The 27,840-nt window shown below is 40.4% G+C and overlaps 1 protein-coding gene across 1 annotated transcript; it reads right to left on the bottom strand.

The window, feature by feature from the left end:
• On the bottom strand, positions 1 to 27,840 carry LOC109556084 (guanylate-binding protein 4-like). The gene is made up of 9 exons (XM_070781761.1): positions 26,338 to 27,840; positions 19,348 to 19,475; positions 15,313 to 15,410; positions 14,892 to 15,109; positions 9,569 to 9,831; positions 8,413 to 8,604; positions 7,123 to 7,186; positions 5,965 to 6,245; positions 1 to 288 (listed from the first exon to the last, which is right to left on the bottom strand). The coding sequence occupies exons 1-9, from the start codon at positions 26,579 to 26,581 to the stop codon at positions 1 to 3; spliced, it is 1,776 nt and encodes a 591-aa protein (XP_070637862.1). The 5' UTR covers positions 26,582 to 27,840.

The raw sequence follows: 27,840 nt of genomic DNA, 5'->3' as shown, positions 1-27,840 counted from the left end.
TTAGAATTTCAAAAGAACGAGCAAAGACCCTTTGACTCCAATCTTCTGTTCTTTCCCAATCCCCTTACTCCTCACCTTAAGTCCTTTCCTGGGAATGAGTTTATAGCTCTCTTTAAACCTGTTCCTTGCTTCTAAGTAGCGATGGTGTCCTCCAGGGAAAGAGAAAGTTCCTTCTGAAATACTCTTCATCAAGGGGTCTGAAAGCTTCTTAAGCTCAGCCTGACAACACTTGACAGATGCTTCTTCATCTTGCAGCAAGCAATCTTCTTTCTTTTTCTTGATCATGACCTGTCAAGGAAATGAAGAGAAATTCAGTAGAAAGAAGCTGTTAGAAGAGAAGGTCCAACTGTGATCCTTTTGAAGGAAGCAGTCGCACAACATCAGGGCACATGACAAACAGAATAATAGATACAGAGTCATGAGACTAGTTTTAGTTCTAGATCTGACCAACTTTTTGTGTGACTTATAGGAAGTCTCTAAACTCTGTTGGCTTAATCTCAATACCTGTGAACTGATGGATTGGCAGCTGTGAATTCCATTGTTCTTTAACAGTAATAGGATTAATTGTGATCCACCCATCAACCAAGAAAAATGGAAAGCTCAATTATGACTTGAAGTAGGGCTTCCTATGCAACCTAGGTGCTATAGATAAAGATATATATATATATATATATATATATATATATATATATATACACACACACACATAGCTAATCAATTGCCTAACTTAATGAGTTAAGTATACACAACAGAATTTTGAACTCTTTCTGGATTGTTGCTTCATTGAGGGGTTGAGTGTATGAAAATATAGGAACTTTATTTTTCACTTTTGTACTTCTAAACTATAATTGATCTGATTTTCCTCTAAGAGATTTTTTAACTGTGAGGATGGACAAATGTAGACTAAAAGACAAAGTTTCTGTGAATATGCCATTGTAGGCAGAATTATGACCACCAAGAATTCTCTCCCCAGTATGCACATTCCTGGACCTGTGAGTAAGTTGAACATTAAACATATGTTTTAGTTCAGTTGAGTTGCTCAGTCATGTCTGACTCTTTCAGACCCCATGAGCTGCAGCATGCCAGGCCTCCCTTTGAAACACCACCCACCCAAACTCATGTCCATTGAGTTGGTGATACCATCCAACCCTCTCATCCTCTGTCATCCCCTTCTCCTGCCCTGAATCTTTCCCAGCATCAGGGTCTTTTCAAATGAGTCAGCTCTTCTCATCGGGTGGCTAAAGTATTGGAGTTTCAGCTTCAACATCAGACCCTCTAATGAACACCCAGGACTGATCTCCTTTAGGATGGACTGGTTGGATCTCCTTGCAGTCCAAGGGACTCTCAAGAGTCTTCTCCAACATCACAGTTCAAAAGCATCAATTCTTCGGTGCTCAGCTTTCTTTATAGTCCAACTCTCACATCCATACATGACCACTGGAAAAACCATAGCCTTGACTAGACAGACCCCTGTTGGCAAAGTAATGTCTCTGCTTTTTAATATGCTGTCTATGGTCATAACTTTCCTTCCAATGAGTAAGCGTCTTTTAATTTCATAGTTGCAATCACCATCTGCAGTGATTTTGGAGCCCCCCAAAATAAAGTCTGTCTCTCTTTCCACTGTTCCCCCATCTATTTGCCATGAAGTGATGGGACTGGACGCCATGATCTTAGTTTTCTGAATGTTGAGCTTTAAGCCAACTTTTTCGCTCTCCTCTTTCACTTTCATCAAGAGGCTCTTTAGTTCCTCTTCACTTTCTGCCTTAAGGGTGGTGTCATCTGCATATCTGAGATTATTGATATTTCTCCCAGAAATCTTGATTCCAGCTTGTGCTTCCTCCAGCCCAGCATTTCTCATGATGTACTCTGCATAGACGTTAAATAAGCAGGGTGACAATATACAGCCTTGATGTACTCTTTTCCTATTTGGAACCAGTCATTTTTCCATGTCCAGTTCTAACTGTTGCTTCCTGACCTAAAGGTTTCTCAAGAGGCAGGTCAAGTGATCTGGTATACCCATATCTTTCAGAATTTCTCACAGTTTATTGTGATCCACACAGTCAAAGGCTTTGGCATAGTCAATAAAGCAGAAATAGATGTTTTTCTGGAACTCTCTTGCTTTTTCGATGATCCAGCAGATGTTGGCAATTTGATCTCTGGTTCCTCTGCCTTTTCTAAATCCAGCTTGAATAGCTGAAAGTTCATGGTTCAAGGATTGTTGAAGCCTGGCTTGGAGAATTTTGAGCATTACTTTACTAGCGTGTGAGATGAGTGCAATTGTGTGGTAGTTTAAGCATTCTTTGACATTTCTTTTCTTTGGAATTGAAATGAAAACTGACCTTTTCCAGTCCTGTGGCCACTGCTGAGTTTTCCAAATTTGCTGACATATTGAATGCAGCACTTTCACAGCATCATCTTTTAGGATTTGAAATAGCTCAACTGGAATTCCATAACCTCCACTAGCTTTGTTCATAGTGATGCTTCCTAAGGCCCACTTGACTTCACATTCCAGGATGTCTGGCTCTAGGTGAGTGATCACACCATCATGATTATCTGGGTCATAAGGATGTTTTTTATACAGTTCTTCTGTGTATTCTTGCCACCTCTTCTTAGTATCTTCTGCTTCTGTTAGGTCCATACCTTTTCTGTCCTTTATTGAGCCCATCTTTGCATGAAATGTTCCCTTCGTATCTCTAATTGTTTTTTGAAGAGATCTCTAGTCTTTCCCATTCTGTTGTTTTCCTCTATTTCTTTGCATTGATTGCTGAGAAAGGGCTTCTTATCTCTCCTTTCTATTCTTTGCAACTCTGCATTCAAATGGGTTTATCTTTCCTTTTCTCCTTTGCTTCTCACTTTTCTTCCTCTCACAGCTAATTGTAGGGCCTCCTCAGACAGCCATTTTGCTTTTTTGCACTTTCTTTTCCTGGGGATGGTTTTGATCCCTATCTCCTGTACAATGTTGTAAACCTCTGTCCATAGTTCATCAGGCACTCTGTCTATCAGATCTAGTCCCTTAAATCTATTTGTCACTTCCACTGTATAATCATAAGGGATATGACTTAGGTCATACCTGAATGATGTTAGAAAAGGCAGAGGAACGAGAGATCAAATTGCCAACATCTGCTCGATCATCGAAAAAGGAAGAGAGTTCCAGAAAAACATCTATTTCTGCTTTATTGACTATGCCAAAGCCTTTGACTGTGTGGATCACAATAAACTGTGGAAAATACTGAAAGAGATGGGAATACCAGACCCCTTGACCTGCCTCTTGAGAAGCCTGTATGCAGTTCAGGAAGCAACAGTTAGAACTGGCCATGGAAAAACGACTGGTTACAAATAGGAAAAGAAATATGTCGAGGTTGTATATTGTCACTCTGCTTATTTAACTTATATGCAGAGTACATCATGAGAAACACTGGGCTAGAGGAAGCACAAGCTGGAATCAAGATTGCTGGGAGAAATATTATAACCTCAGGTATGCAGATGACACCACCCTTATGGCAAAAAATGAAGAGGAACTAAAGAGCCTCTTGATGAAAGTGAAAGAGGAGAGTGAAAAAGTTGGCATAAAGCTCAACATTCAGAAAACTAAGATCATGGTGTCTGGTCCCATCACTTCGTGACAAATAGATGGGGAAACAGTGGAGTGACTGACATTTTTCTGGACTCTACAATCACTGCAGATTGTGATTGCAGCCATGAAATTAAAAGATGCTTGCTCCTTGGAAGGAAAGTTATGACCAATCTAGACAGCATATTAAAAAGCAGAGATATTACTTTACCGACAAAGGTCCGTCTAGTCAAGGCTATGGTTTCTCCAGTGGTCATGTATGGATGTGAGAGTTGGACTATGAAGAAAGCTGAGCACCGAATAATTGATGTGTTTGAACTGTGGTGTTGGAGAAGACTCTTGAGAGTCCCTTGAACTGCAAGGAGATCTAACCAGTCCATCCTAAAGGAGATCAGTCCTAGGTGTTCTTTGCAGGGACTGATGTCGAAGCTGCAACTCCAATACTTTGGCCACCTGATGAGAAGAGTTGACTCATTTGAAAAGATGCTGGGAAAGATTGAGGGCAGGGAGGAGAAGTGGATGAGAGAGGATGAGATGATTGGATGGCATCATAGACTCGATGGCCATGAAATTGTGTGGGCCCCAGGAGTTGGTGATGGACAGGGAGGCCTGGTGTGCTGTAGTTCATGGGGTTGCAAAGAGTCGGACACGACTAAGCAACTGAACTGAAGTGAACTGAACTGAACTGAATTGTTTAGTGGTTTTCCCCACTTTCTTCAATTTAAGTGTGAATTTGGCAATAAGGAGTTCATGATCTGTGCCACAGTCAGCTATCGGTCTTGTTTTTGTTGACTGTATAGAGCTTCTTCATCTTTGGCTACAAAGAACATAAGCAATCTGATTTCAGTGTTGGCCATCTGGGGATGTCCATGTCTCTGGTGTTTTTGAAGAGGGTGTTTGCTAAGACCAGTGCGTTCTCTTGGCAAAACTCTATTAGTGTTTAGATTATGTTATATAGCATGCTGCTGCTGCTGCTAAGTCGCTTCAGTTGTGTCTGACTCTGTGTGACCCCATAGAAGGCAGCCCACCAGGCTCCCCCGTCTCTGGGATTCTCCAGGCAAGAATACTGGAGTGGTTGCCATGTCCTTCTCCAATGCATAACGTGAAAAGTCAAAGGGAAGTCGCTCAGTCGTGTCCGACTCTTAGCGACCTCATGGACTGCAGCCTACCAGGCTCCTCCGTCCATGGGGTTTTCCAGGCAAGAGTACTGGAGTGGGGTGCTGTAGCATAGGATACTTTAAAAAGTAGAGATGACCCAAGTGGACATTACCTAATCACATAAGTCTCTCACATGTAGTCTTCTCCTGTTGGTAGTAGAAGAGGTAATCAGAGAGATTAGAAACAAAGAAGAATACAGGGCACCATTGCTGGCCCAAAGATGGAGCAGGGTGGTTATCCAGAGCCCATATGAGTGCTGAAGAAAGATATATTCACATATTTACACGTGGGGAGGACAGTGTGGCTTATACATGATTTAAATTAAACTTTATGCTAAATACAATAACCTGTTTGTGGCCTATCAAGCATACATTTACATCTGCTTCAATCATTAAAGGGATACATTTAAAAATCAAATTGGAATAACTTGTGCAGGAATTCAAAACTGAGCTTGGTGGCCATTGTAGATGTGATTTCAGGCATGTTTCTGCATCACTGAGAACTTGAATCTTCTGAACTTTATCACACTCAAGGATGCCACTATCCATTCCCAAAACAGTGTTTGCTATAGTAGCAATGGGGAGTTGTAAACTTATGGTCTCAAAGATCCCATTGTAAATACGCAATGGTTTCAGACTCCAAACAATCCTGTAACAAGCACTTTTACTTCTTTCCAACTCCAGTCTTAATTCTTAACAAATACTACAGGTAATTTTGTGGGTTTTGCCTATATTGAGGGTTTTGCCACCTGTCCCCCCCCCCCCCCCCGCCCCATTTTGGAGTCCAGTGGAGCACAATTCAAATGCTTCTTGTATGTGTATCTTCAGGGTGCTAGTCCTCATTTGGCTCAAATCAAATTCTTCTTATCCTATGACAAACTGCTGTTTATTCTTGGGAGTATTACTAAGCCCTTTGAGCCTTTTCCCCCCTTCATCTTGTTGTACACAGAGCACATCACCTGTACACCCTGAGCTGGGATCTAACCTGAAGATTTTTGAGCTAATAAATGTGTGTTGTTTTAAACAGCTAAGTACAGGGTAATTTGTTTACAGTAGAAAATAAAGAGGCCAGTTTTTAGAAAAAGGGATGGAATGTAGCCTGTAGAATCCTGTCTTTCAGAGGAATCCAAACTCCTTTTACAAATGAGAAGCATGTGAACCACAGGTGAAAAGAAGGAGCCTTAGCACATTTCTAGAAGAAAGGTATCAGGAAGGCTATATTCTAGGCTACATTACCAGAAATTTCTTCTGGAAATCCTTCTTTTCATCCTTGAAAGAGCACTCCATGAAGACTGCAATGGCTTCCTTCTCACAGGCTGCGTGCACCTCCAGCAGCTCCTGGAGCGTGTCTGTGGGGAGGCTCAGTTGCTTGGTCATCTGCTCACTGTAGTGGCCAGCTGCCTTCTGTACGGCTGCTGAGTTCTCTAGCTGGGCCAGAGTTGTCACCGCGTTCTCCAGACAAGGAACTGATCCACTGTTGATGGCATTTATGTAGGCTTCCACCAGAGTCCTCAACCCTGAATGACACATTATATTTTTAAAATAAACAGAACATTCTCCCTCATTTTATGAACTTTAGATCAATACTGTTAAAATTACTAAAGTTTTATTGAATTTGAGGTTCTCTTTCTTCTCCTCATCTTCATCCTTATCCTCATCATTGTATCCTCCACCTTCTATAACTTTCTTATAGTAACATCACTGTGTCTCCCATTCACTCTATTTTATAGTTCTCATTTCATCACAATACAGTATTAACTGAATCATCTCAAACAGTATGTTCAAAGTTCTCCTGTGACACTTTTCCCATTGTAATAAAATACAAAGAACTTATATATATGTGAGTAAACTGCATATTTTGTGAGCACTATTTCCAAATGGAAATGTAGTGCCACATGCAAAAATGTCATCAAGAATTTCCAGACCATGATACAAACTTTAAAGCAAGCAGCCCCTTCTCAGCACAGGGCACTATGTGACTGCCCCATTGACATGGGCATGAAGCCAGCACTTCATAAGATTATATTTGACTTGTTTCTCAGACTCTCAAGAGTTTACATGGATTCATGACCTACTACTTATTATTGATTCATGTAAATTCACAGAATACTTTGTATATCCTCACTAGAAACACTTATCCACTCAATGATTCATCACCATGAATATGTCTATCCTTAACATATCTATAATGTAATATTGGGTTGGCCAAAATGTTTGTTTGCATTTTTCCATAATATTTTACTGAAAAACTCCTTTCTGGGGCACCAGGTTATAATCCTGTTCAACTTTCCTCTTTTGCTTCTAAGTAGACATTGTGTCCTCCAGAAACAAAGAAAATTCCTTCTGAAATACTGTTCATCAAAAGCTCTGAAAGGTGCTTAAGCTCAGACTAACAGTAATTGACAGATGCCTCTTCATTTTGGAACAAGAAAACTTCCTTCTTTTTCTCCATGAAATCCTATCAGGGAAAGGGGAGAAATCCAATGGAAAGAAGCTGTTAGAAGGGAAGGTCCAGCTGTGATTCTTTTGGAGGAAGTCTGATAATATAGGATTGAGACACAGAATAACAGACACGGAGTCAGGAGTCTAGTTTTAGTCCAAGTTCTGACCACCTCTATGTGTGACTTGTGGGAAGTCCCTTAAATCCAGTGGACTCAACCTCAACATCTGTTCAGTAAAGGGGTTGGCAGGCATGAACCCTACGTGGTTCCTTTATCAGCAGTAGAACAAATTGTGATCCATCCACCAACAATGAAAAATGAAAAGTTTAATTGTGATGGGAAACAGGGATTCCTCTGCACACTGGGTGCTATGGATTAAAACACATACATAGTGAATCAACTGCCCATTAATGAGTTAAGTACACACTGATCGGAGTTTTGAACTCTTCATGAATTCTCGATTCCCTGAGAGCTGGAGTGTGTGAAAATATAGAAACAGAAGTTTTTGTTTGTACTTATAAATTAAAATCAGGCTAGCTTTCTCAATATGAACTAAGAGATTTTTGTAACTTGTAAGATGGTCAAGCGAGACTGAAAGTCAAACTTTCATTGAAGCTGCCAATGGTAAGTAGAACTGCGATCTCCAAGCATACTCTCCCCTGATGTCCACACTCTGCACAGTCTGTATTCTTGCGAATATGGCAAATATAGATGCTGTGTTTAGACTATGTTATATGGCACAGGCTAAGTTAAGAAATGGAGATGACCCAAGTGAGCATTACCTAATCACACAAGCCCTTCACATGTAGTCTTCTCCGTTGGTGGCAGAAGAGGTAATCAGAGAGATTAGAAACTGAAGAAAGAAACAGTGCACCATGGCTGTTGAAGAGGTAGGGATGTTCCCCAGAGTCTCCATGTGAGTACCAAGCCCACTTGACCTTGTTTTCGGCTATGGTACACTGAGCAGATACCCATGGACCCTGAGTGGGAATGTGACCTGAGGAACGATAAACTATTAGATGTGTGTTTCAACTTGCTAAGCTCAGGGTAATTTGTTTTACCCTGAGCTTAGCCAAACTTTTAGAAAATGGATGGACTGTATAGCTTGTAGAGCCATATCACCCACTAGAATCTAGTCTTATTTTATGATAAGAAGCACAGGAATCATGGGGTCAAAAGTGGGGTGGCTAGGCATCATTCTGGAAGAAAGGAATCAGGAAGGATATATTCTAGGTCACATTACCGCGAGCTTTTTCTGAAACATCCGCTTGTCATCCTTGAAGGAGTCCCTCAAGAAGATGGCAATGCCTTCCCTCTCACAGGCTTCATGAACCTCCAGCAGCTCCTGGAGCATATCTGTGTGGAGGCTCAGTCGCTGGGTCATCGGCTCACTGTAGTGATCAGATGCCTTCTGCACGGCTGCTGAGTTCTCACGCTAAGCCAGAGTTATTACTGCATTCTCCAAACAGGGAACTCCTCCACTGTTGACAGCATCTATGTAGGCCTCCACCAGAGTCCCCAACACTGAAAGATACATGATATTTATGAAATGGGAGAGAATTCTCACCTGATTTTTTAAAACAGCTTTACAGATCAGCATTCTAGAAATCATAAAATTTTTTGAAGTTAAAGATTTATTTTCTTCTATTTATCCTTCTCCTCATTTCCTTCATTCTTGTATCCTCATCCTTTTTATTGTACGAATCCACTTTTTTAAAATATAATCACTGTGTCTCCTATGCACTCTATCTTTTATGTTTTTCCAACTCATCACATTACAATATTGAACAAATCATCTCAAACAATATGCTCAAGGGTCTCCCAGAACACTTTTCCCATTGTAATAAAATAAGAAGAACTTATGGCACTTGTAAGTAATTTACATAATTTGTAAATTAAAACATCTTGATGAAAATGTCATCAGAATTTCAGGACAGTGACACAAAACATGAAAATAAGAAGGACTCATCTCAGAACAGGACACTGTGTGACTGCCCAGGCGGCATGTTCATGAGGCCAACCCTGTATATAAGACGTATTTGTATTTGTTTCTCAGTCTCTCAGTAAAACTACATGGATTCATGGACTACTATTTATTTTCTTCTTAGTGTAAATTCACAAAATACTTTGCATATCCTCACTCAAAACACCTATCACATCAGACATCTCATCACCATGAAGATTTCTATCTTTAACTTATATCATTATTGTAATAGTTTCAAGAGATTTGATAGACTGCAAAAAAACCATGTACATAGGCTTCTTTTAGTGAAGAAACATGCATTTCCATGTGTGGCATGAGCATCCATTTTCCAAGTTACATGGAGAAGAAAATACAATTACTGAGAATCCCAGAGTGCAATCACAAGTTCATCACACACAATGAATCACAGAGATACATGCTCTAGTGCAAGAGACTCATCCCCCGACTTGACAGTGATTCCTTCTCTTAGGGTCTTGGGTTTTGCATGGGTAAAGATATATGAACAGAAATCCTCTGATTTCTTCTGGAAATTCTCATCCAGTTGGTTATCTAGCACTTCCTCAATATGGAGTAATAGCTTTTTGTCACTTGAAGGCCAGTCAAAGGCAAAGCATTTTCTTTTTGGAAAAAACTTCCTGATATTCTTTCTGGGCATGTTGGAGTTCTGAATTCTGGGATCTTCGCCAATAGTAGTGAGAAACAAGCAATCGTGTAATGGACAAATTTCAGATGAGGAGGCTCAAGTGTTTCATTTCTGGGATCTTTGCATTTTGGTATCTCTTGTGTCTGTAAATCTTTACTAATCAAATCATGCAAGTCAATCTTATGCTAATCTACTCAGGAAATGGAAAATCGCTTCCGTATTTTTTTCTTTCTTTTTTTCTTGCGCAGAGCTGAGAGTGCAGGGCTTCCCAAGTGGTTCAGTGGTAAAGAATCTGCCTCCTAATGCAGGAGAACAGGGTGTGATCCCTGGGTCTGGAAGATCCCCAGGAGAGGGAAATGGCAACCCACTCCAGTTCTTGCCTGGGAAATCCCATGAAGAGAAGAGCCTGGTGGGCTGTAATCCATAGGGTCACAAAAGACTAGGACATGACTGAGTGACTAACAACAACAAGAGTGATGAAAGTACTTCTGAGGAGGCAGGGGAGGGATCCAGTCCAAGTGAAGAAACTTATGATTACTTTCCTTAACATTCCATGCTGTGTAGTGAATCAACTACTTATTAGATGTTTTTTGAGTAATAGATTTATCCAAGAAATTGTCAGAAATATTTTTCTGATATTGCAGTTCCCATGTTAGAAATGACATGTGTGCTCTAAAGTAATGTAATCATAGAAATAAAGATATTTATGATATTTCTCAGAAGATACCCTATGGAGACAAGTGATTCTCAGGACATAAAGAAAATCTTTATAAATCAGGGTAAAAGTGTACACATACTATCAAGAGATCACTTTAGCATATACCATCCCATAGTAAAGATAGCCTAAATGAAACTTGGAGACCTCATCCATCTCCTGTATCATTTTATATTATGTCTTACAGCATCATAGAAGATGGTTCTGGGCATACCTATCAGTAAGTAGTTATTGAAAGAGTGAATAAATGGTTAAATATGCAAAATTAATAATGCTTTTAGGTACCAGCAATTATCCTCTCTGCTAAAATAATCTGAGTAACTAGCTTTTTATTTTAACATGACATATATACATGTAAGTTCAAGAATGAAGAGTGTGATGTTACGAGAAAGAGCATTTAGGAACCAGACAGTTCTTACTGGAAGGACATAGCAATTAGTTTCCCTGAACTCTTTAGTGCATAAGAACATACATTATGTGAAATGTATGTCAAAAATTAGTCCTATTGTTAACTTTATGGTTCTGTATTTACCAATTTCTAATCTGATAGATTATCTTACTCAAATAGAAGAGGAGAAGCACTCAATATATAATACACATATGTCAGCCTTTCTTTTTCTTGGTACCCATTTCTCTAATATTGGATTCTAAACTTCCTCTGTGAGCTTACGCTCTGGTCACTGGGGTTTCCAAGCAACAGCAATGATAAAGGTAAAGCTACATTTCATTCACCAAGCACCATTAGCATGGCCTCAATCCAGCCCCAAATCAAGATTGACATCAACTGCTGAATGTCAGAGCTCTTTTTAAAAAAATTAATTAATTTTACATCACAATATTGTATTGGTTTTGCCATACATTGACGTGAATCCGCCATGAGTGTACATGTGCTACCCAACCTGAACCCCCCTCCCTCCTCCCTCTCCATCCCATCTCTCTGGGTCATTCCAGTGCACCAGCCCCAAACACCCTGTATCATGCATCAAAACCTGGACTGGTGATTCGTTTCACAAATGATATTTTACATGTTTCAATGCCGTTCTCCCATATCATCCCACCCTCGCCCTCTCCCACAGAGTCCAAAAGACTGTTCACTACATCTATGTCTCTTTTGCTGTCTCTCATACAGGGTTATTGTACCTTCTTTCTAAACTCCATATATATGCGTTAGTATACTGTGTTGGTGTTTTTCTTTCTGGCTTACTTCACTCTGTATAATAGGCTCCAGTTTCATCCACCTCATTAGAACTGATTCAAATGTATTCTTTTTAATGGCTGAGTAATATTCCATTGTGTATATGTACCACAGCTTTCTTATCCATTCATCTGCTGATGGACATCTAGGTTGCTTCCATGTCCTAGCTATTATAAACAGTGCTGTGATGAACATTAGGGTACACGTGTCTCTTTCAATTCTGGTTTCCTCAGTGTGTATGCCCAGCAGTGGGATTGCTGGGTCATATGGCACTTCTATTTCCAGTTTTTTAAGGAATCTCCACACTGTTCTCCATAGTGACTGTATTAGTTTGCATTTCCACCAACAGTGTAAGAGCGTTTCCTTTTCTCCACACCCTCTCCAGCATTTATTGCTTGTAGACTTTTGGATAGCATCCATTCTGACTGGCATGAAATGGTACCTCGTTGTGGTTTTGATTTGCATTTCTGTGATAATGAGTGATGTTGAACATCATTTCATGTGTTTGTTAGCCATCTGTATGTCTTCTTTGGAGAAATGTCTATTTAGTTCTTTGGCCCATTTTTTGATTGGATCATTTATTTTTCTGGAATTGAGCTGCAGGAGTTGCTTGTATGTTTTTGAGATTAATTCTTTATCAGTTGCTTCGTTTGCTATTATTTTCTCCTATTCTGATGGCTGTCTTTTCACCTTGCTTATAGTTTCCTTTGTTGTGCAGAAGCTTTTAATTAGGTCCCATTTGTTTATTTTTGTTTTTATTTCCAGTATTCTGGGAGGTGGGTCATAGAGAATCCTGCTGTGATGTATGTCGGAGAGTGTTTTGCCTATGTTCTCCTCTAGGAGTTTTATAGTTTCTGGTCTTACATTTAGATCTTTAATCCATTTTGAGTTTATTTTTGTGCATGGTGTTAGAAAGTGTTCTAGTTTCATTCTTTTACAAGTGGTTGACCAGTTTTCCCAGCACCGCTTGTTAAAGAGATTGTCTTTACTCCATTGTACATTCTTACCTCCTTTGTCAAAGATAAGGTGTCCATAGGTGTGTGGATTTATCTCTGGGCTTTCTATTTTGTTTCATTGATCTATTTTTCTGTCTTTGTGCCAATACCATACTGTCTTGATGACTGTGGCTTTGTAGTAGAGTCTGAAGTCAGGCAGGTTGATTCCTCCAGTTCCATTCTTCTTTCTCAATATTGCTTTGGCTATTCGAGTTTTTTTTTTTTTTTTTGTATTTCCATACAAATTGTGAAATTATTTGTTCTAGCTCTGTGAAAAATACCATTGGTAGCTTGATAGGGATTGGATTGAATCTATAGATTGCTTTGGGTAGTATACTCATTTTCACTATATTGATTCTTCCAGTCCATGAACACAGTATATTTCTCCATCTATTTGTGTCCTCTTTGATTTCTTTCACCAGTGTTTAATAGTTTTCTATATATAGGTCTTTTGATTCTTTATAGTATAGTATAGTAGAGTAGAGTAGAGTAGAGTAGAGTATAGTGAAGTCGCCCAGTTGTGTCCAACTCTTTGCAACCCCGTGGACTGTAGCCTACCAGGCTTCTCTGTCCATGTTTCTCTAAGTAGATATATTCCTAAGTATTTTATTCTTTTCATTACAATGGTGAATGGAATTATTTCCTTAATTTCTCTTTCTGTTTTCTCATTGTTAGTGTATAGGAATGCAAGGGATATCTCTGTGTTAATTTTATATCCTGCAACTTTGCTATATTCACTGATTAGCTCTAGTAATTTTCTGGTGGAGTCTTTAGGGTTTTCTATGCAGAGGATCAAAAAGCAAGAGAATTACAGAAAAACATCTATTCCTGCTTTATTGACTATGCCAAAGCCTTTGACTGTGTGGATCACAATAAACAGTGGAAAATTCTGAAAGAGTTGGGAATACCAGACCACCTGACCTGCCTCTTGAGAAACTTATATGCAGGTCAGGAAGCAACAGTTAGAATTGGACATGGAACAACAGACTGGTTCCAAATAGGAAAAGGAGTACATCAAGGCTGTAAATTGTCACCCTGCTTATTTAACTTATATGGAGAGAACATCATGAGAAACGCTGGACTGGAAGAAGCACAGGCTGGAATCAAAACTGCCAGGAGAAATATTAATAACCTCAGATATGCAGATGACACCACCCTTATGGCAGAAAGTGAAGAGGAACTCAAAAGCCTCTTGATGAAAGTGAAAGAGGAGAGTGAAAAAGTCAGTTAAAGCTCCACATTCAGAAGACTAAGATCATGGAATCTGGTCCCATCACTTCATGGGAAATTGATGGGGAAACAGTGGAAATAGTGTCAGACTTTTTTTTTTTGGGGGGGCGGGGGGCTCCAAAATCACTGCAGATGGTGACTGCAGCCATGAAATTAAAAGACACTTACACCTTGGAAGGAGAATTATGACCAACCTAGATAGCATATTCAAAAGCAGAGACATTACTTTGCCAACAAAGGTCCGTGTAGTCAAGGTTATGGTTTTTCCAGTAGTCATGTATGGATGTGAGAGTTGGACTGTGAAGAAAGCTGAGCACCAAAGAATTGATGCTTTTGAACTGTGGTGTTGGAGAAGACTCTTGAGAGTCCCTTGGGCTGCAGGGAGATCCAACCAGTCCATTCTAAAGGATATCAGTCCTGGGTGTTCTTTGGAAGGAATGATGCTAAAGCTGAAACTCTAGTACTTTGGCCACCTCATGCGAAGTGTTGACTCATTGGACAAGACTCTGATGCTGAGGGGGGTTGGAGGCAGGAGGAAAAGGGAATAACAGGATGAGATGGTTGGATAGCATAATCGACTCAATGGACATGAGTTTGAGTGAACTCCAGGAGTTGGTGATACACAGGGAGGCCTGGCGTGCTGCCATTCATGGAGTCGCAAAGAGTTGGACACGACTGAGTGACTGAACTGAACTGATGTAGAGAATCATGTCATCTGCAAACAGTGAGAGTTTTACTTCTTCTTTCCCAATCTGGATTCCTTTTATTTCTTTTTCTGCTCTGATTGCTGTGGCCAAAACTTCCAGAACTATGTGGAATAGTAGTGGTGAGAATGGGCACCCTTGTCTTGTTCCTGACTTTAGGCGAATTGCTTTCAATTTTTCTCCATTGAAGATAATGTTTGCTGAGAGTTTTTCATATATGGCTCTTGATCACACTTCCTACTGATCTTTCTACCACCTTGCCCCTTCAAGTTGATACCTGGAATCAACTTCAAGGCATTCTCCAGGTACTCATCTTCAGTGATGGGATTCCCATCTAACTCCAGCTCCAGCATGCAATCCTGCACAGTCCAGATTAAGTCTGAAAAGAAACTCTCAAATTCAGTTGAATCTGCTACTTTGTCGGAGCTGGGAGGTGATTTGGTTCTGATCAGTTCTGTTAATTCAGTCACATATCTGGGATCTTAACTTAGGAATAAATGGCACTCTCCAACACAATTTCCAGATCTCACCCCAAAACCAGTTTTATGAATATTCCCTTTTGCCCCATTTTACTATCTCATCTGCCAACAGAATGGAGTCATGGAAAAGAAGAAACATTGTCAGTTGCTATTCTTATGAAGTCAATGAAATCTACTCGTTCAGTTCTGGAAGGATACTGCAGCTGTTCCAGGGCCTGGTGTTCATCCTGTTGAACAAAGCTGCTGCTCAGGAGCATGGCCAGGGCAAAGATGCATGAGTCATTCTTGGAGTTCCCCTAGAAACTATGTTACAGCATAAGGATGCTACTCCTTATGCTCTCATTCAGTTGTTCATTTACTATAACAGCTGTACTGTAACTCAATAGTGAGACAAATAGCAAATTTTCAAGACAATGCTAAATGCAAACCTTTCTGGTGAAGATATTGACCCCTCTAAGCACTTGAGTATGATTAGCTGCCAACAGAAATGAATGATACCCTATATGTGCTTAAAATGTTTAGTACAGTGCCTGGAACATAGAAGTTGTGGGACCGTGAGTGGGCATTGGTTTCCTTTCCAATGTTTTCTTAATATATCACGGTGTATATTAAGAACACAAGTGATGTTCAGTTAAATTAATCAACTACTAACTGTGCATCTAACTAACAGGAGACACTTATTTGCTTGCTTGTATATAAAATTTCATATTATACTCCTTGCCTTAGAAAGAGGGCATTGAAGAGGTGCAGGTATACCTGGAAACATAATCTTATTGGAGACGTTTACATACATCCAAGATGATAAGCTGCCAAGCATGGAATCAAGTGTTATATTATAAATGGCAAAGGTAAGTAAGTAAATGTTAGTTGCTTAGTCGTGTTTGACTCTATGCGACCCCATGGACTGTAGCCTGTGAGGCTTCTCTGTCCATGGAATTCTCCAGGCAAGAATATTGGAGTGGGTAGCCATTCTCTTCTCCAGGGAATCTTCTGGACACAGGGATTGAACCTGGGTCTCCTGCATTGCAGATGGATTCTTTACTGTCTGAGATACCAGGAAAACCCATATGCCCAAACTAGAAAAAATACTCTGTGCATTCAGAGCAGTAGTGCTTATGTCTGACTGTAATATGATGGTATTAAGAAATAAATAGCTGGAATTTAAAGAATTGACAGAAGATGGATTTGTGGAGTTATAGAAATCATGCAGGTGGAAGGACCCACAGAAGCCAGTCATAATTGCCAGAAAGTGTGCTCAGGTAAAGGTATTACATGGTTATTTTATTTGACTGAAGTAGTGATTACCTGTGTGGTAGTAGATGATGAGGCTGAAGACAAAATTCAGGGCAAGGTAGGAGTGACTTTGGAATAGAATGTGTGTGTATACAAACACACACACACACACACACACACACACACACACACACACGTTATTAGGGCTTCCCTTGTAACTCAGTCTGTAAAGAATCTGCCTGCAATGCAGGAGACCCAGTTTCTTTTCCTGGGTCAGGAAGATTCCCTGGAGAACGACATGGCACCCTACTCCAGTATTCTTGCCTGGAGAATCCCATGGACAGAGGAGCCTGGAAGGCTACAGTCCATGGGATTGCAAGAGTTGGACACGACTTAGTGGCTAAATCATCATATATATATTACCAAGATACTTTATACCAATATGAGCAGCAAGTCGTTCTGCTATCAGTGTGCAGTTCAGTGTGCTTTGGTTCTTTGAAAAATGCAGTTAGATAAAAAGAAGAGGATCATGAAAATTACCGTCTATTACGAATCAGTAGACCAACTTGGGTTGACACTAATGTGATTATTGAATACATTAAATCTGGATTTTTAAATTTAGAATTTATGTACCAGCTTTTATCTACAATGATGAAGGCCAAAGATTCAATGCTATTGTTTCTTATATAGATGCAGATCACTATAAATAAGTAGAAAAGTTTGATTACAACTAACATTGTAAAGACAAAGTTTCTAAAATTGTCCCATTTACAAAGTTCTTGGTTAAAGTAGCTCATGCTTCTAGATAAGTCAGTGATGAATTCATCTTCAGAACCTAAAATGTTCCTGGGATAGCTGAAACTTTTCTGGAGATTTGAAAAATACATTATTCAGAGAAATCCTATGTTAATGGTTCTTACCTACACCACCATCAACTCAACTCCACACACTTCAACTACTAGATCCCATTGATTGAATGGGTTATAGCTTTCATAATGAAGTTTTCAGGAACCTGAACAACTGGGATAGATTCTCACATTCTTTTCCTCTTGGTTCCCTGTACTGATAACACTGAATATTTATCTCCCTAACTCAGCTCTGGGTCTTCAACTCACTGAGATATATGTTACACTTCATCCCGAGGATTCAGATGCCCAATAAGTATTTATTAACTTGTATGGGCTTCCCTGATAGCTCAGTTGCTAAAGAATCCACCTGCAATGCAAGAGACCCTGGTTTGATTTCTGGGTCAGAAAGATCCTCTGGAGAAGGGATAGGCTACCACTCCAGTATTCTTGGGCTTCCCGTGTGGATCAGCTGGTAAAGAATCTGCCTGAAATGCCGGAGACCTGGGTTGGATCTCTGGGTTGGGAAGATCCAGATTCCCTGGAGAAGGGAAAGGCTACCCACTTCAGTACTCTGGCCTGGAGAATTCCATGGACAGTACAGTCCATGGGGTTGAAAAGAGTTGGACAGGACTGAGAGATTTTCACTGTATCTTTCACCCCAGTGTTTAAAATAATAAAGTTTATCCCTATCAACTGAGGTGCTGAGGTCCAGCCCTGGCTGATCCAGGGTATTCAAAGGGGAGATGGCGTCGGTGACTATTTATTTATTTATCAAAGATATAAAGAGTAATAAAATGAGGATAGCTCAGTAGGAAAATTCAGTGGAGAAAAGAAGCTGAGTAGCTTGGTTTACGTGGGAGACCAATAAAACTTCAAGACAAGAAGTTTGCACCACTTACTTAGGCCGCAGGCGTCCTTCCGTTCTCCCGAAGGAGAGGAGACACTGAGGCCTCCCCGGTCGGATCTTAGAAGCCCAGGCATAATTAGTAAGCATGGTGGGTTCCGCGCTCCAGATGGAGACTCAGCTGGAAGTTAAAGGGAAGAATGACATGGGGAGACCAAGTGTTGGTGAGCAAGGCCCGTAGCTTTATTTTTAACAGGGGCTTTTATACCCTAAGTTACACATAGAGGATAATAGGGGATGCAAAGTCAGCAGTTTTTGATCCTCATCAAATACCAGGGTTTCTTTCCTGCAAATTTATCGTATACAAATGGTTTAGGTGATTTACATCATCTTCTGGCCAGAAGGCCTATTAACATTTTATGACTCTTGACAAAGACTTATCAACAAAGACTTATTTTCTCTAAGAGTAATTATTTTAAGGTTTGGCGCCATCTTTCGAAGATAAAATTGCCTATAGGGCAGATGTGTAATGGGTTTACAACAAAGGAAAGAATTTATTACCTTAAGGGTCTAAAGTTACTAACACCAAGGCCACTACTTATTTTTTCTACATATCAACTGTATTAATTAATACACATTCAAGGATACAATTCAGGGGATGTGGAAACTTGGCAACAAGCATTGGCTCATCAATGAAATCCTTTACTAGTTTATTCTGACAATTTCTAACTCTCAGAGAGGTTCTAAGCTATTTGAATATCTTAAGCTTCCTGTGCCTCTGGAGGCTGGGAGACTGTAAACAATCGTATGCATAGCTGTAGGAGTCCGGGTAAACTTGTCAGGTGAGTTAGAAAGCCATCTGAGGGGTTTGGATTTAAACACTCCTAACTGCCCAGGAACTTTATTAATTGGAGCTGTAAGTTAACTCTTTGACAGAGGGAGCGAGATGGTGGTGGGGGACAGCCCCCAGTAAAGTCAGAGGTGAGAGCACAAAGCAATAAAGTAGGCAGACTCTGGTTTTTGGGGGGTAGATGCTCGAGAATATCCGGGGGGACTCCTGAGGCTCGATCCTGCCTTTGCGTATGCCAAGCCTCCTTCCTCATGACCTTTGTCACGAGTGGAATGCCTCACCGGCTCCTGGCACTGAGATATATATTTTATCAAAGAATTAATTCAAGGAAAGAGAATTTGGCCTCATCATTCATAATAGGATTTGCAGTTTATAGGAACATGTCCTAAAAATTGAATTGAGGTGGGAAATTGAAATGTAAGTGGAGTCTCAAGAGTAAAGAAGACTCCCTGCCTTACCGTCTCCACATTGCCCAGACCCTCAGTGTCCAGAAGGACCAGGGTGTGGTTCTCCTTGGAGGGACGGTGCACACACAACATCCAGATGCCTCTGGTTTCAGACCTCACTGTGGAGCCCAGAGGGAAACGTGCACAGAAAGACAAGAATGCAACACACAGTAAGAGCAATAGACCAGACTGCCCATGGGTTGCTTTGGGTGAACTTGTATGCAGATGAATGCCTGCCTGGGAGGAAGATACTTCCATTTTAACAGGGACAGAAAATTCACCCTCTATACATATTCAGAACCTTCTCAAGGAACACTTTGTTTCCCCTATTCACCTCCTACCATTAATGGCTCTAACTATGTCACATTCTAGAAATAATGCAAACTGTATTAAACTTTCTATATTTATCTGACACGGAAGATCCCCCATATCTTCCATCCTTTCTGATGGATATTTACCAGTGAGAAGTACCAGCAGGAGACTAGAAGTCAGGCTCCTATTCTCCTTGCTTCCACCCTCATCAACCACTGTGCCCAGTGTCTCTGTTCATCTACCTTGGTCACATCTTTCATTTAGCACCATCCATTTTCTCTGATTTTTGATAATTCTGGAATTCACACATTGCTTGCCTTTTCACTCTACACGAGTTATAAAAGCTACCTGGTCATTGTTCCTGCCACCTTCTGACTGCTCCATATCCTTCATTCAATCCCTCTGCTTGTGCCCTTGAACTTGTCCCCCCCACCCCCGCCTTTAAATGTCTTCAGTTACCCTTTAAGTGGATTATCTGTGTACTTCCAACACCTGGACTATACATGAGCTTTTCAGATATTTTTCCTCCCCTTCCTCTCTGTATTTTCCTCATTTCTCTTCTTCTCTTCAAAAAAGGATGAATTCTTTGTTCATTGACTGAGGTGGGCATGTAACAGCAGGAAATTCAACAAGACCTGTGAGAATCTCTTACCCTTCTTTCTAAAGGTTTAAACCCACAGTGGAGAGGAGGTGAGGTATATGTTGAAGAAGCTGCAGGCAATGTATCTTATCCATACTCCAAGATTTTGACTGTTTGCCATAGGCAATGCTCCCTTCAACTGAGAATAGAAATGGATATGATCAAATACCTAGGGGAGCATGGTTCAGCATGCTCAGGCCAATCAGCTGCCATGTCCTGTGTGTTCTGCTTAGTATGGGTATAACATCTGAGATGATCTGTACCCCTCTACATCTTGATGGCATTTGACTTCTTGCTGATTAATACAGAGCAACCTGAGCTCCCAGTTTCACCAAGGAGAAAAGACAAAGTGTTACTAGAGTTCACCACTGTCAGGTATTTGAGATAAAGAGCAGATAAAGAAGTCATCACAAGGAGACAGAGAGAGCAGTGACCTGGTCCTGATTGTCCTCCTAACCCTAACTGGGCATAAGTTTAGTTTGGTTTTTGTTCTTCCTGTGATATGACTGGGGTTCAGTGCAGTTCAGTTCAGTTGCTCAGTCATGTCCAACTCTTTGCGACCCTATCGACTGTAGCAGGCCAGGCCTTCCTGTCCACCCTGAACTCCCGTAGTTTACTCAAACTCATGTTCATTGAGTCGGTGATGCCATCCTCATCTCATCCCCTTCTTTTCCTGCCTTCAATCTTTCCCAGCATCGGGGTCTTTTCAAATGAGTCCATTCTTCACATCAGGTGGCCAAATTACTGGAGTTTCAGCTTCAGCATCAGTCCTTCCAATGAATATTCAGGACTGATTTCCTTTAGAATGGACTGGTTGGATCTCCTTGCAGTCCAAGGGACTCTCAAGAGTCTTCTCCAACACCACAGTTCAAAAGCATCAGTCTTTCTGCACTCAGCTTTCTTTATAGTCCAATTCTCACATCCATACATGACTACTGGAAAAACCATAGCTTTGACTAGACAGACCTTTGTTGTCAAAGTAATGTCTGCTTTTTAAAATGCTGTCTAGGTTGGTCATAACTTTTCTCCCAAGCAGTAAGCGCCTTTCATTTTCATGGCTGCAGTCACCATCTGTAGTGATTTCAGAGCCCCCCAAAATCAAGTCTGTCACTGTTTCCACTGTTTCCCCATCTATTTGTCATGAAGTGATGGAACTAGATACCATGATCTTAGTTCTCTGAATGTTGAGTTTTAAGCCAACTTTTTCACTCTTCTCTTTCACTTTCATCAAGGGACTCTTTAGTTCTTCTTTTCTTTCTGCCATAAGGGTGGTGTCATCTGCATATCTTAGGTTATTGATATTTCTCCCAGCAATCTTGATTCCAGCTTGTGCTTCATCTAGCCCAGTGTTTCTCATGATGTACTCTATATATAAGTTAAATAAGTAGGGTGACAATATACAGCCTTGACGTACTCCTTTCCCAATCTGGAACCAGTCTGTTGTTCCATATCTAGTTCTAACTGTTGTTTCCTGACCCGCATACAGATTTCTCAAGAGGCAGGACAGGTGGTCTGGTATTTCCATCTCTTTTACAATTTTCCAGTTTGTTGTGATCCACACAGTCAAAGGCTTTGGCATAGTCAATAAAGCAGAAATAGATGTTTTTCTGGCACCCTGTTGCTTTTTCAATAATCCAATGAATGTTGGCAATTTGATCTCTGGTTCCTCTGCCTTTTCTAAATCCAACTTGAACATCTGAAAGTTCACGTTTCACGTATTGTTGAAGCATGGCTTGGAGAATTTTGAGCACTACTTTACTAGTGTGTGAGATGAGTGCAATTGAGCGGTAGTTTACAGCATTCTTTGGCATTGCCTTTCTTTGGGATTGGGATGAAAACTGACCTTTTCCAGTCCTGTGGACACTGCTGAGTTTTCCAAATTTGATGGCATATTGAGTGCAGCACTTTCACAGCATCATCTTTCAGGATTTGGAATAGCTCAACTGGAATTCCATCACCTCCACTAGCTTTGTTCATAGTGATTCTTCCTAAGGCCCACTGGATTTTGCATTCCAGGACGTCTGGCTCTAGGTGAGTGGCCACAACATCATGGTTATTTTTTGTATAGTTCTTTTGTGTATTCTTGCCACCTCTTCTTAATATCTTCTGCTTCTGTTAGGTCCATACCATTTCTGTCCTTTATCAAGCCCATCTTTGCATGAAATGTTCCCTTGGTAACTCTAATTTTCTTGAAGAGATCTCTAGTCTTTCCCATTCTGTTGTTTTCCTCTATTTCTTTGCACTGATCACTGAGGAAGGCTTTCTTATCTCTCCTTAGTATTCTTTGGAACTCTCTATTCAGATGCCTGTATCTTTCCTTTTCTCCTTTGCTTTTCACTTCTCATCTTTTCACAGCTATTTGTAAGGCCTCCTCAGACAGCCATTTTGCTTTTTTGCATTTCTTTTCCATGCGGATGGTCTTGATCCCTGTCTCTTGTTCAATGTCACGAACCTCCATCCGTAGTTCATCAGGCACTCTATCAGATCTAGTCCCTTAAATCTATTTCTCACTTCCACTGTATAATCATAAGGGATTTGATTTAGGTCACACCTGAAAGGTCTAGTGGTTTTCCCTACTTTCTTCAATTTAAGTCTGAATTTGGCAATAAGGAGTTCATGATCGGAGCCACAGATGGCTCCCAGTCCTGTTTTTGCTGACTGTATAGAGCTTCTCCATCTTTGGCTGCAAAGAATATAATCCATCTGATTTCGGTTTTGACCATCTGGTGATGTCCATGTGTAGAGTCTTCTCTTGTGTTGTTGGAAGAGGGTGTTTGCTATGACCAGTGCGTAATCTTGGCAAAACTCTATTAGCCTTTGCCCTGCTTAATTCTGTATTCCAAGGCCAAATTTGCCTGTTACTCCAGGTGTTTCTTGACTTCCTCTTTTGCATTCCAGTCCCCTGTAATGAAAAGAACATCTTTTTTGGGTGTTAGTTCTAAAAGGTCTTGTAGGTCTTCATAGAACCGTTCAACTTCAGCTTCTTCAACATTACTGGTTGGGGCATAGGCTTGGATCACATGATATTGAATGGTTTGCCTTGGAAACAAACAGAGATCATTCTGTTCTTTTTGAGATTGCATCCAAATACTGCATTTCAGACTCTTTAGGCGACCATGATGGCCACTCCATTTCTTCTAAAGCATTCTTGCCTACAGTAGTAGATATAATGGTCATCTGAGTTAAATTCATCCATTCCAGTCCATTTTAGTTCGCTGATTCCTAGAATGTCGACATTCACTCTTGCCATCTCTTGTTTGACCACTTCCAATTTGCCTTGATTCATGGACCTAACATTCCAGGTTCCTATACAATATTGCTCTTTACAGCATCAGACCTAGCTTCTGTCACCAGTCACATCCACAACTGGGTATTGTTTTTGCTTTGGTTCCATCCCTCCATTCTTTCTGGAGTTATTTCTCCACTGATCTCCAGTAGTATATTGGGCACCTACTGACCTGTGGAGTTCCTTTTTCAGTATTCTATCATTTCGCCTTTTCATACTGTTCATGGGGTTCTCAAGGCAAGAATACTGAAGTGGTTTGCCATTCCCTTCTCCAGTGGACCACATTCTGTCAGACCTCTCCAGGGCATGGCTTAGTTTCATTGAGTTAGACAAGGCTGTGGTCCATGTGATTTGATTGACTAGTTTTCTGTGATTATGGTTTCAGTGTGTCTGCCCTCTGATGCCCTCTCCCAACACCTAACTTCTTACTTGGGTTTCTCTTACCTTGGACGTAGGGTATCTCTTCATGGCAGTTCCACCAAAGCACAGCCGCTTTCCTTACCTTGGATGAGGGGTATCTCCTCACTTCCGCCCCTCCTGACCTTGAACGTGGAATAACTCCTCTCGGTCCTCCTGTGCCCACGCAGCCACCACTCCTTGGATGCTTCTCAAACCTTTAATCCCTCCTAAACTGACCTACTAATTAACTAAGCTTGACAAAGGAAATTGTTTTCCCTTGATTGGTGGTCAAGAGTTCTTATAAAAGGAAAACAGATATTAAATGTTTTGTGTGGTGCCAATGGAAGATTGCAAAGCAAAAATGAGAGAAGAGAAAAGCAGAATAAAGAGAGTGGGAGAGACTTAAAGGCACAGCAATAGAGCAAGAGTCCTTGGAGAGACAGTGAGATAATCCTATGGATCTTTAGAACTGGACTGAGGTTCTATCCCCTAATTGTGATGAGCCACTAAGCCACAGAGGAAGACGTTAGGAAAGAAATGGTGACTGGCTTTCTTAGACAGAAATGCTGAAGGAGATATAAGCAGGTTGTCCTAAAAATCAGTAAGAAGAAGAGTAGTATCCTGCTAGGAAAATATCAACTTATTGAATTAGCAAATGCAAATAGCAAATAAATATATGATAAGGTACTCAAATTTATTTGCAATGAAGCAAATAATATGCAACTATACAAACACTAGATGAGCAAAAAAGATTAGTGCTTTTCCCTAATTTTTGTGAAGCTACGGAGAATTCTCAGCTTATGCTAATAAGCACATAGAATGAATATAAGCTTAAAACATTGTATTATATCATCTAGAGGGGTTTAAAACATATGTATTCCTAGACCCAGCAAGCCCATTCCTGGGCATATGCCACAAAGGTAGGTAGTGTACATGTACACAAATATATAGATATAAGAATGTTCATAATTCATGGCAGCACTGTTCATAAAAGATAAAAACTACAAATAACACCAATTTTCATCAACAAGTGGATAAATTGTGCTGTCCATAATCTGTAGCATATTGAAAAGGAATGAAAATAATTCACAGCTACATTTGTCAAACTGGATGAACCCTATAAACTTCTGTAGAATATGAAGCTAGATACCAATGAATATCACAATGTAATGCCCTATATTAAGTTTAAGCCCCTTTTTATAATTCTATACAAAGATCGAAAAACTATGTCTAAATAGGAATGGTGGAAAAGTGCACCATGAAAATCAAAACACTAGTGAGTTCTAACAAGAGTGTGAGACAGTGTGATTTGGGGTTTTATATGTTGGTGATGTTTTATTTCTTGAAACAGGCAGTGATTAAACAGCTAATCACTTTACATACATCAGCTTTATTATGTCTATGTATATACATATATGGGCCTCCCCAGTGGTTCAGTGGTAAAAAATCTGCATGCAGTGCATGAATTACAGGAGACTCGAATTCAGTTCCTATGTTAGGAAGATCCCCTGGAGGAGGAAATGGCAACCCATTCCAGTATTCTTGCCAGAAATATCACATGGACAGAGGAACCTGGCAGTCTACAGTCCAAAGCATCACAAAGAGTCAGACACATCTGCTCCACTGAGCATGAGCAAGAGAACATATACACATGTATACGTATGTGTTATAATTCTACATATAAGAAAACACTAGAGATAGATTAGGGGCATGATTTATCAAAGTTAAAAAAAAGGATGGCTGTCCCATTGAGATACAAGATGCAGGAATTTTGCTATCTGTTCTTCCTTCCATTCCTCTTTAAAAAGTGCATTTAAAATACTTTATATCATTTATTTATATAGTTTTCATTGAAGTATCATTGATTCACAATGTTGTGTTTGTGTCAGGTGTACAGGAAATGATTTGGGGAGAGAGAGGGAGAGAATGTGCATAACAATATCTAATATATAGACAAATATTGTTTTTAAGATTCTTTTCCATTATATGTTATTTCTTTCTAAAAAGAGGAAGCAGGGCATGTTAAACAACATTTGTGTGACCTGGAAATGACCCTGTGGTTTAGGGCAAAAGTGATGAAGGAAAAACAAAGGCAGTAATCGTTCAAGATGAGCCCCAGAGGAGATTGTAGCAGATGGGGTCAAGATGAAAGAGGTAGATGTTTTGATGAGATTGGGAACTCTAGATTACTGCACAGAGAGTGAACATTGTGGAGAGATGGCTTTGGAGTTATAAATTTGGTGGTGAGAATTAGAAGTTTTCTTCAGTGTGGGGGTTAGACTCTTCCTTAACATGACCCTAGAGGAGGTGGATCAGCAGCCTGCATTATCACTGCTTCCAAGCAAACGTCCTGAACAACACTCACTGTGGTTCTGTCCTGCCAGGCGGTTCATCAGGTAGGACTTTGTGGTCCGATAGAGCCCTGCAATGGCCACTACCACCGCAGGCTGAGATATCTGCTCAAGAATCTTCAGTGCTCTGGGATTTACTGACAATTGACATTTCTGGTTTTCCACCAGACAGAAGGGGTCCATTACAATGGATCCAGATGCCGCTGGAAGCTGTAACCCAGAGGAACAACTCAGTAAAACACAAGATCCGGAAGTCATCTCTCATGGTGCACAAAGCCTTCTGCTTGTAGAAACTGTACATCAATTCTCTATTGTTTATATGTTTCTGAAAGGTAAGTATTCAGCCTAGTGTGCTAAGGCCTGTACAGGTAAATTATACACATTACCTCATGGATCTTTAATGAACCCTAAAGCAACCTGTCCATGGGAGGCATGCAGTGAATAGAATGAGAACACAAAGCACTGATGATGGAGCCTTGAGAACACAAGCATTTGAGGGATATTAGGGGCAGATGGGACATGAAGGGGATGAGGAGTGACCAGACACCATCTCTGGAGTTCCAGAATGATTTGGTCACTCAGTAATTGCACAAATATTTATTGAGAACCTACCTTGTGCTGGAGACTGTCCTAGGCACTCAGAAGCAAACTGAACAAAATGGAGACAAATCTCTGCCTTGTGAAGCTCTCTTCTAGTGGAAGAGACAGATAATATAGGACGTGAAAAAACTAAATACACATATGTTTATTAGATAATGATAAATGCTAAGAAAGAAGTGAGCAGGGAATGGTGTTTAGTATATTGGGGGTTGAATTTACATAGTGTTTAATCTGGGAAGAACTTGTGGACATAGCAAAAATGAATGTGAGCAGTATTCTCAGTGAGAACAGATGCAGGGAACCGGTGGGAGCAGGAACAGGCTGGAGGAGAAGTGACTGTGAGAGAAAGAAATTGAGATAAAGATAGCCATTCTCTTTCAAACGTAACAGGACCAGAGCAGTGTAAAGTACCTAACAAAGTTATACACGTAAAAATTATTTTATCATCTGAAATTATAAGACATTTTAAAAAAATTATTTGAACTGAGAGGGAAGAGAGGCAAGCAACGTGTATTCTAAGGTCTACCTAGATATGTCAGAGTCTCCCATCTGGGCCAAGCTCTCCTATGAATTTTTTCATCAACGTGATTGGGTGTTTCATGATCTCAAAAGACAGACAGCAGTCAGAGCCTTTAATCATAATTTTGTTTTCTGAAAGACAATACTAAAGATAAGACCACCACATGTTATCATACTTAAGTAACTGTGTGATGACTGGGAAGATTAATTTCTGTGGGCTTCAGGTTTCTCTTCTGTAAAATGGTGACACGAAGGGTAAAGTCCATCTGTCATCAAGGTCATTCAGTTCAGTTCAGTTCAGTTGCTCAGTCGTGTCCGACTCTCTGCAACCCCATGAACCGCAGCATGCCAGGCCTCCCTGTCCATCACCAATTCCCGGAGTTCACTCAGACTCACGT

This window comes from Bos indicus, chromosome 3 (assembly GCF_029378745.1).
Source record: "Bos indicus isolate NIAB-ARS_2022 breed Sahiwal x Tharparkar chromosome 3, NIAB-ARS_B.indTharparkar_mat_pri_1.0, whole genome shotgun sequence".
In the NCBI taxonomy this organism is placed as follows: Eukaryota; Metazoa; Chordata; class Mammalia; order Artiodactyla; family Bovidae; genus Bos; species Bos indicus.
This window is presented reverse-complemented; position numbering and strand designations above follow the sequence as displayed.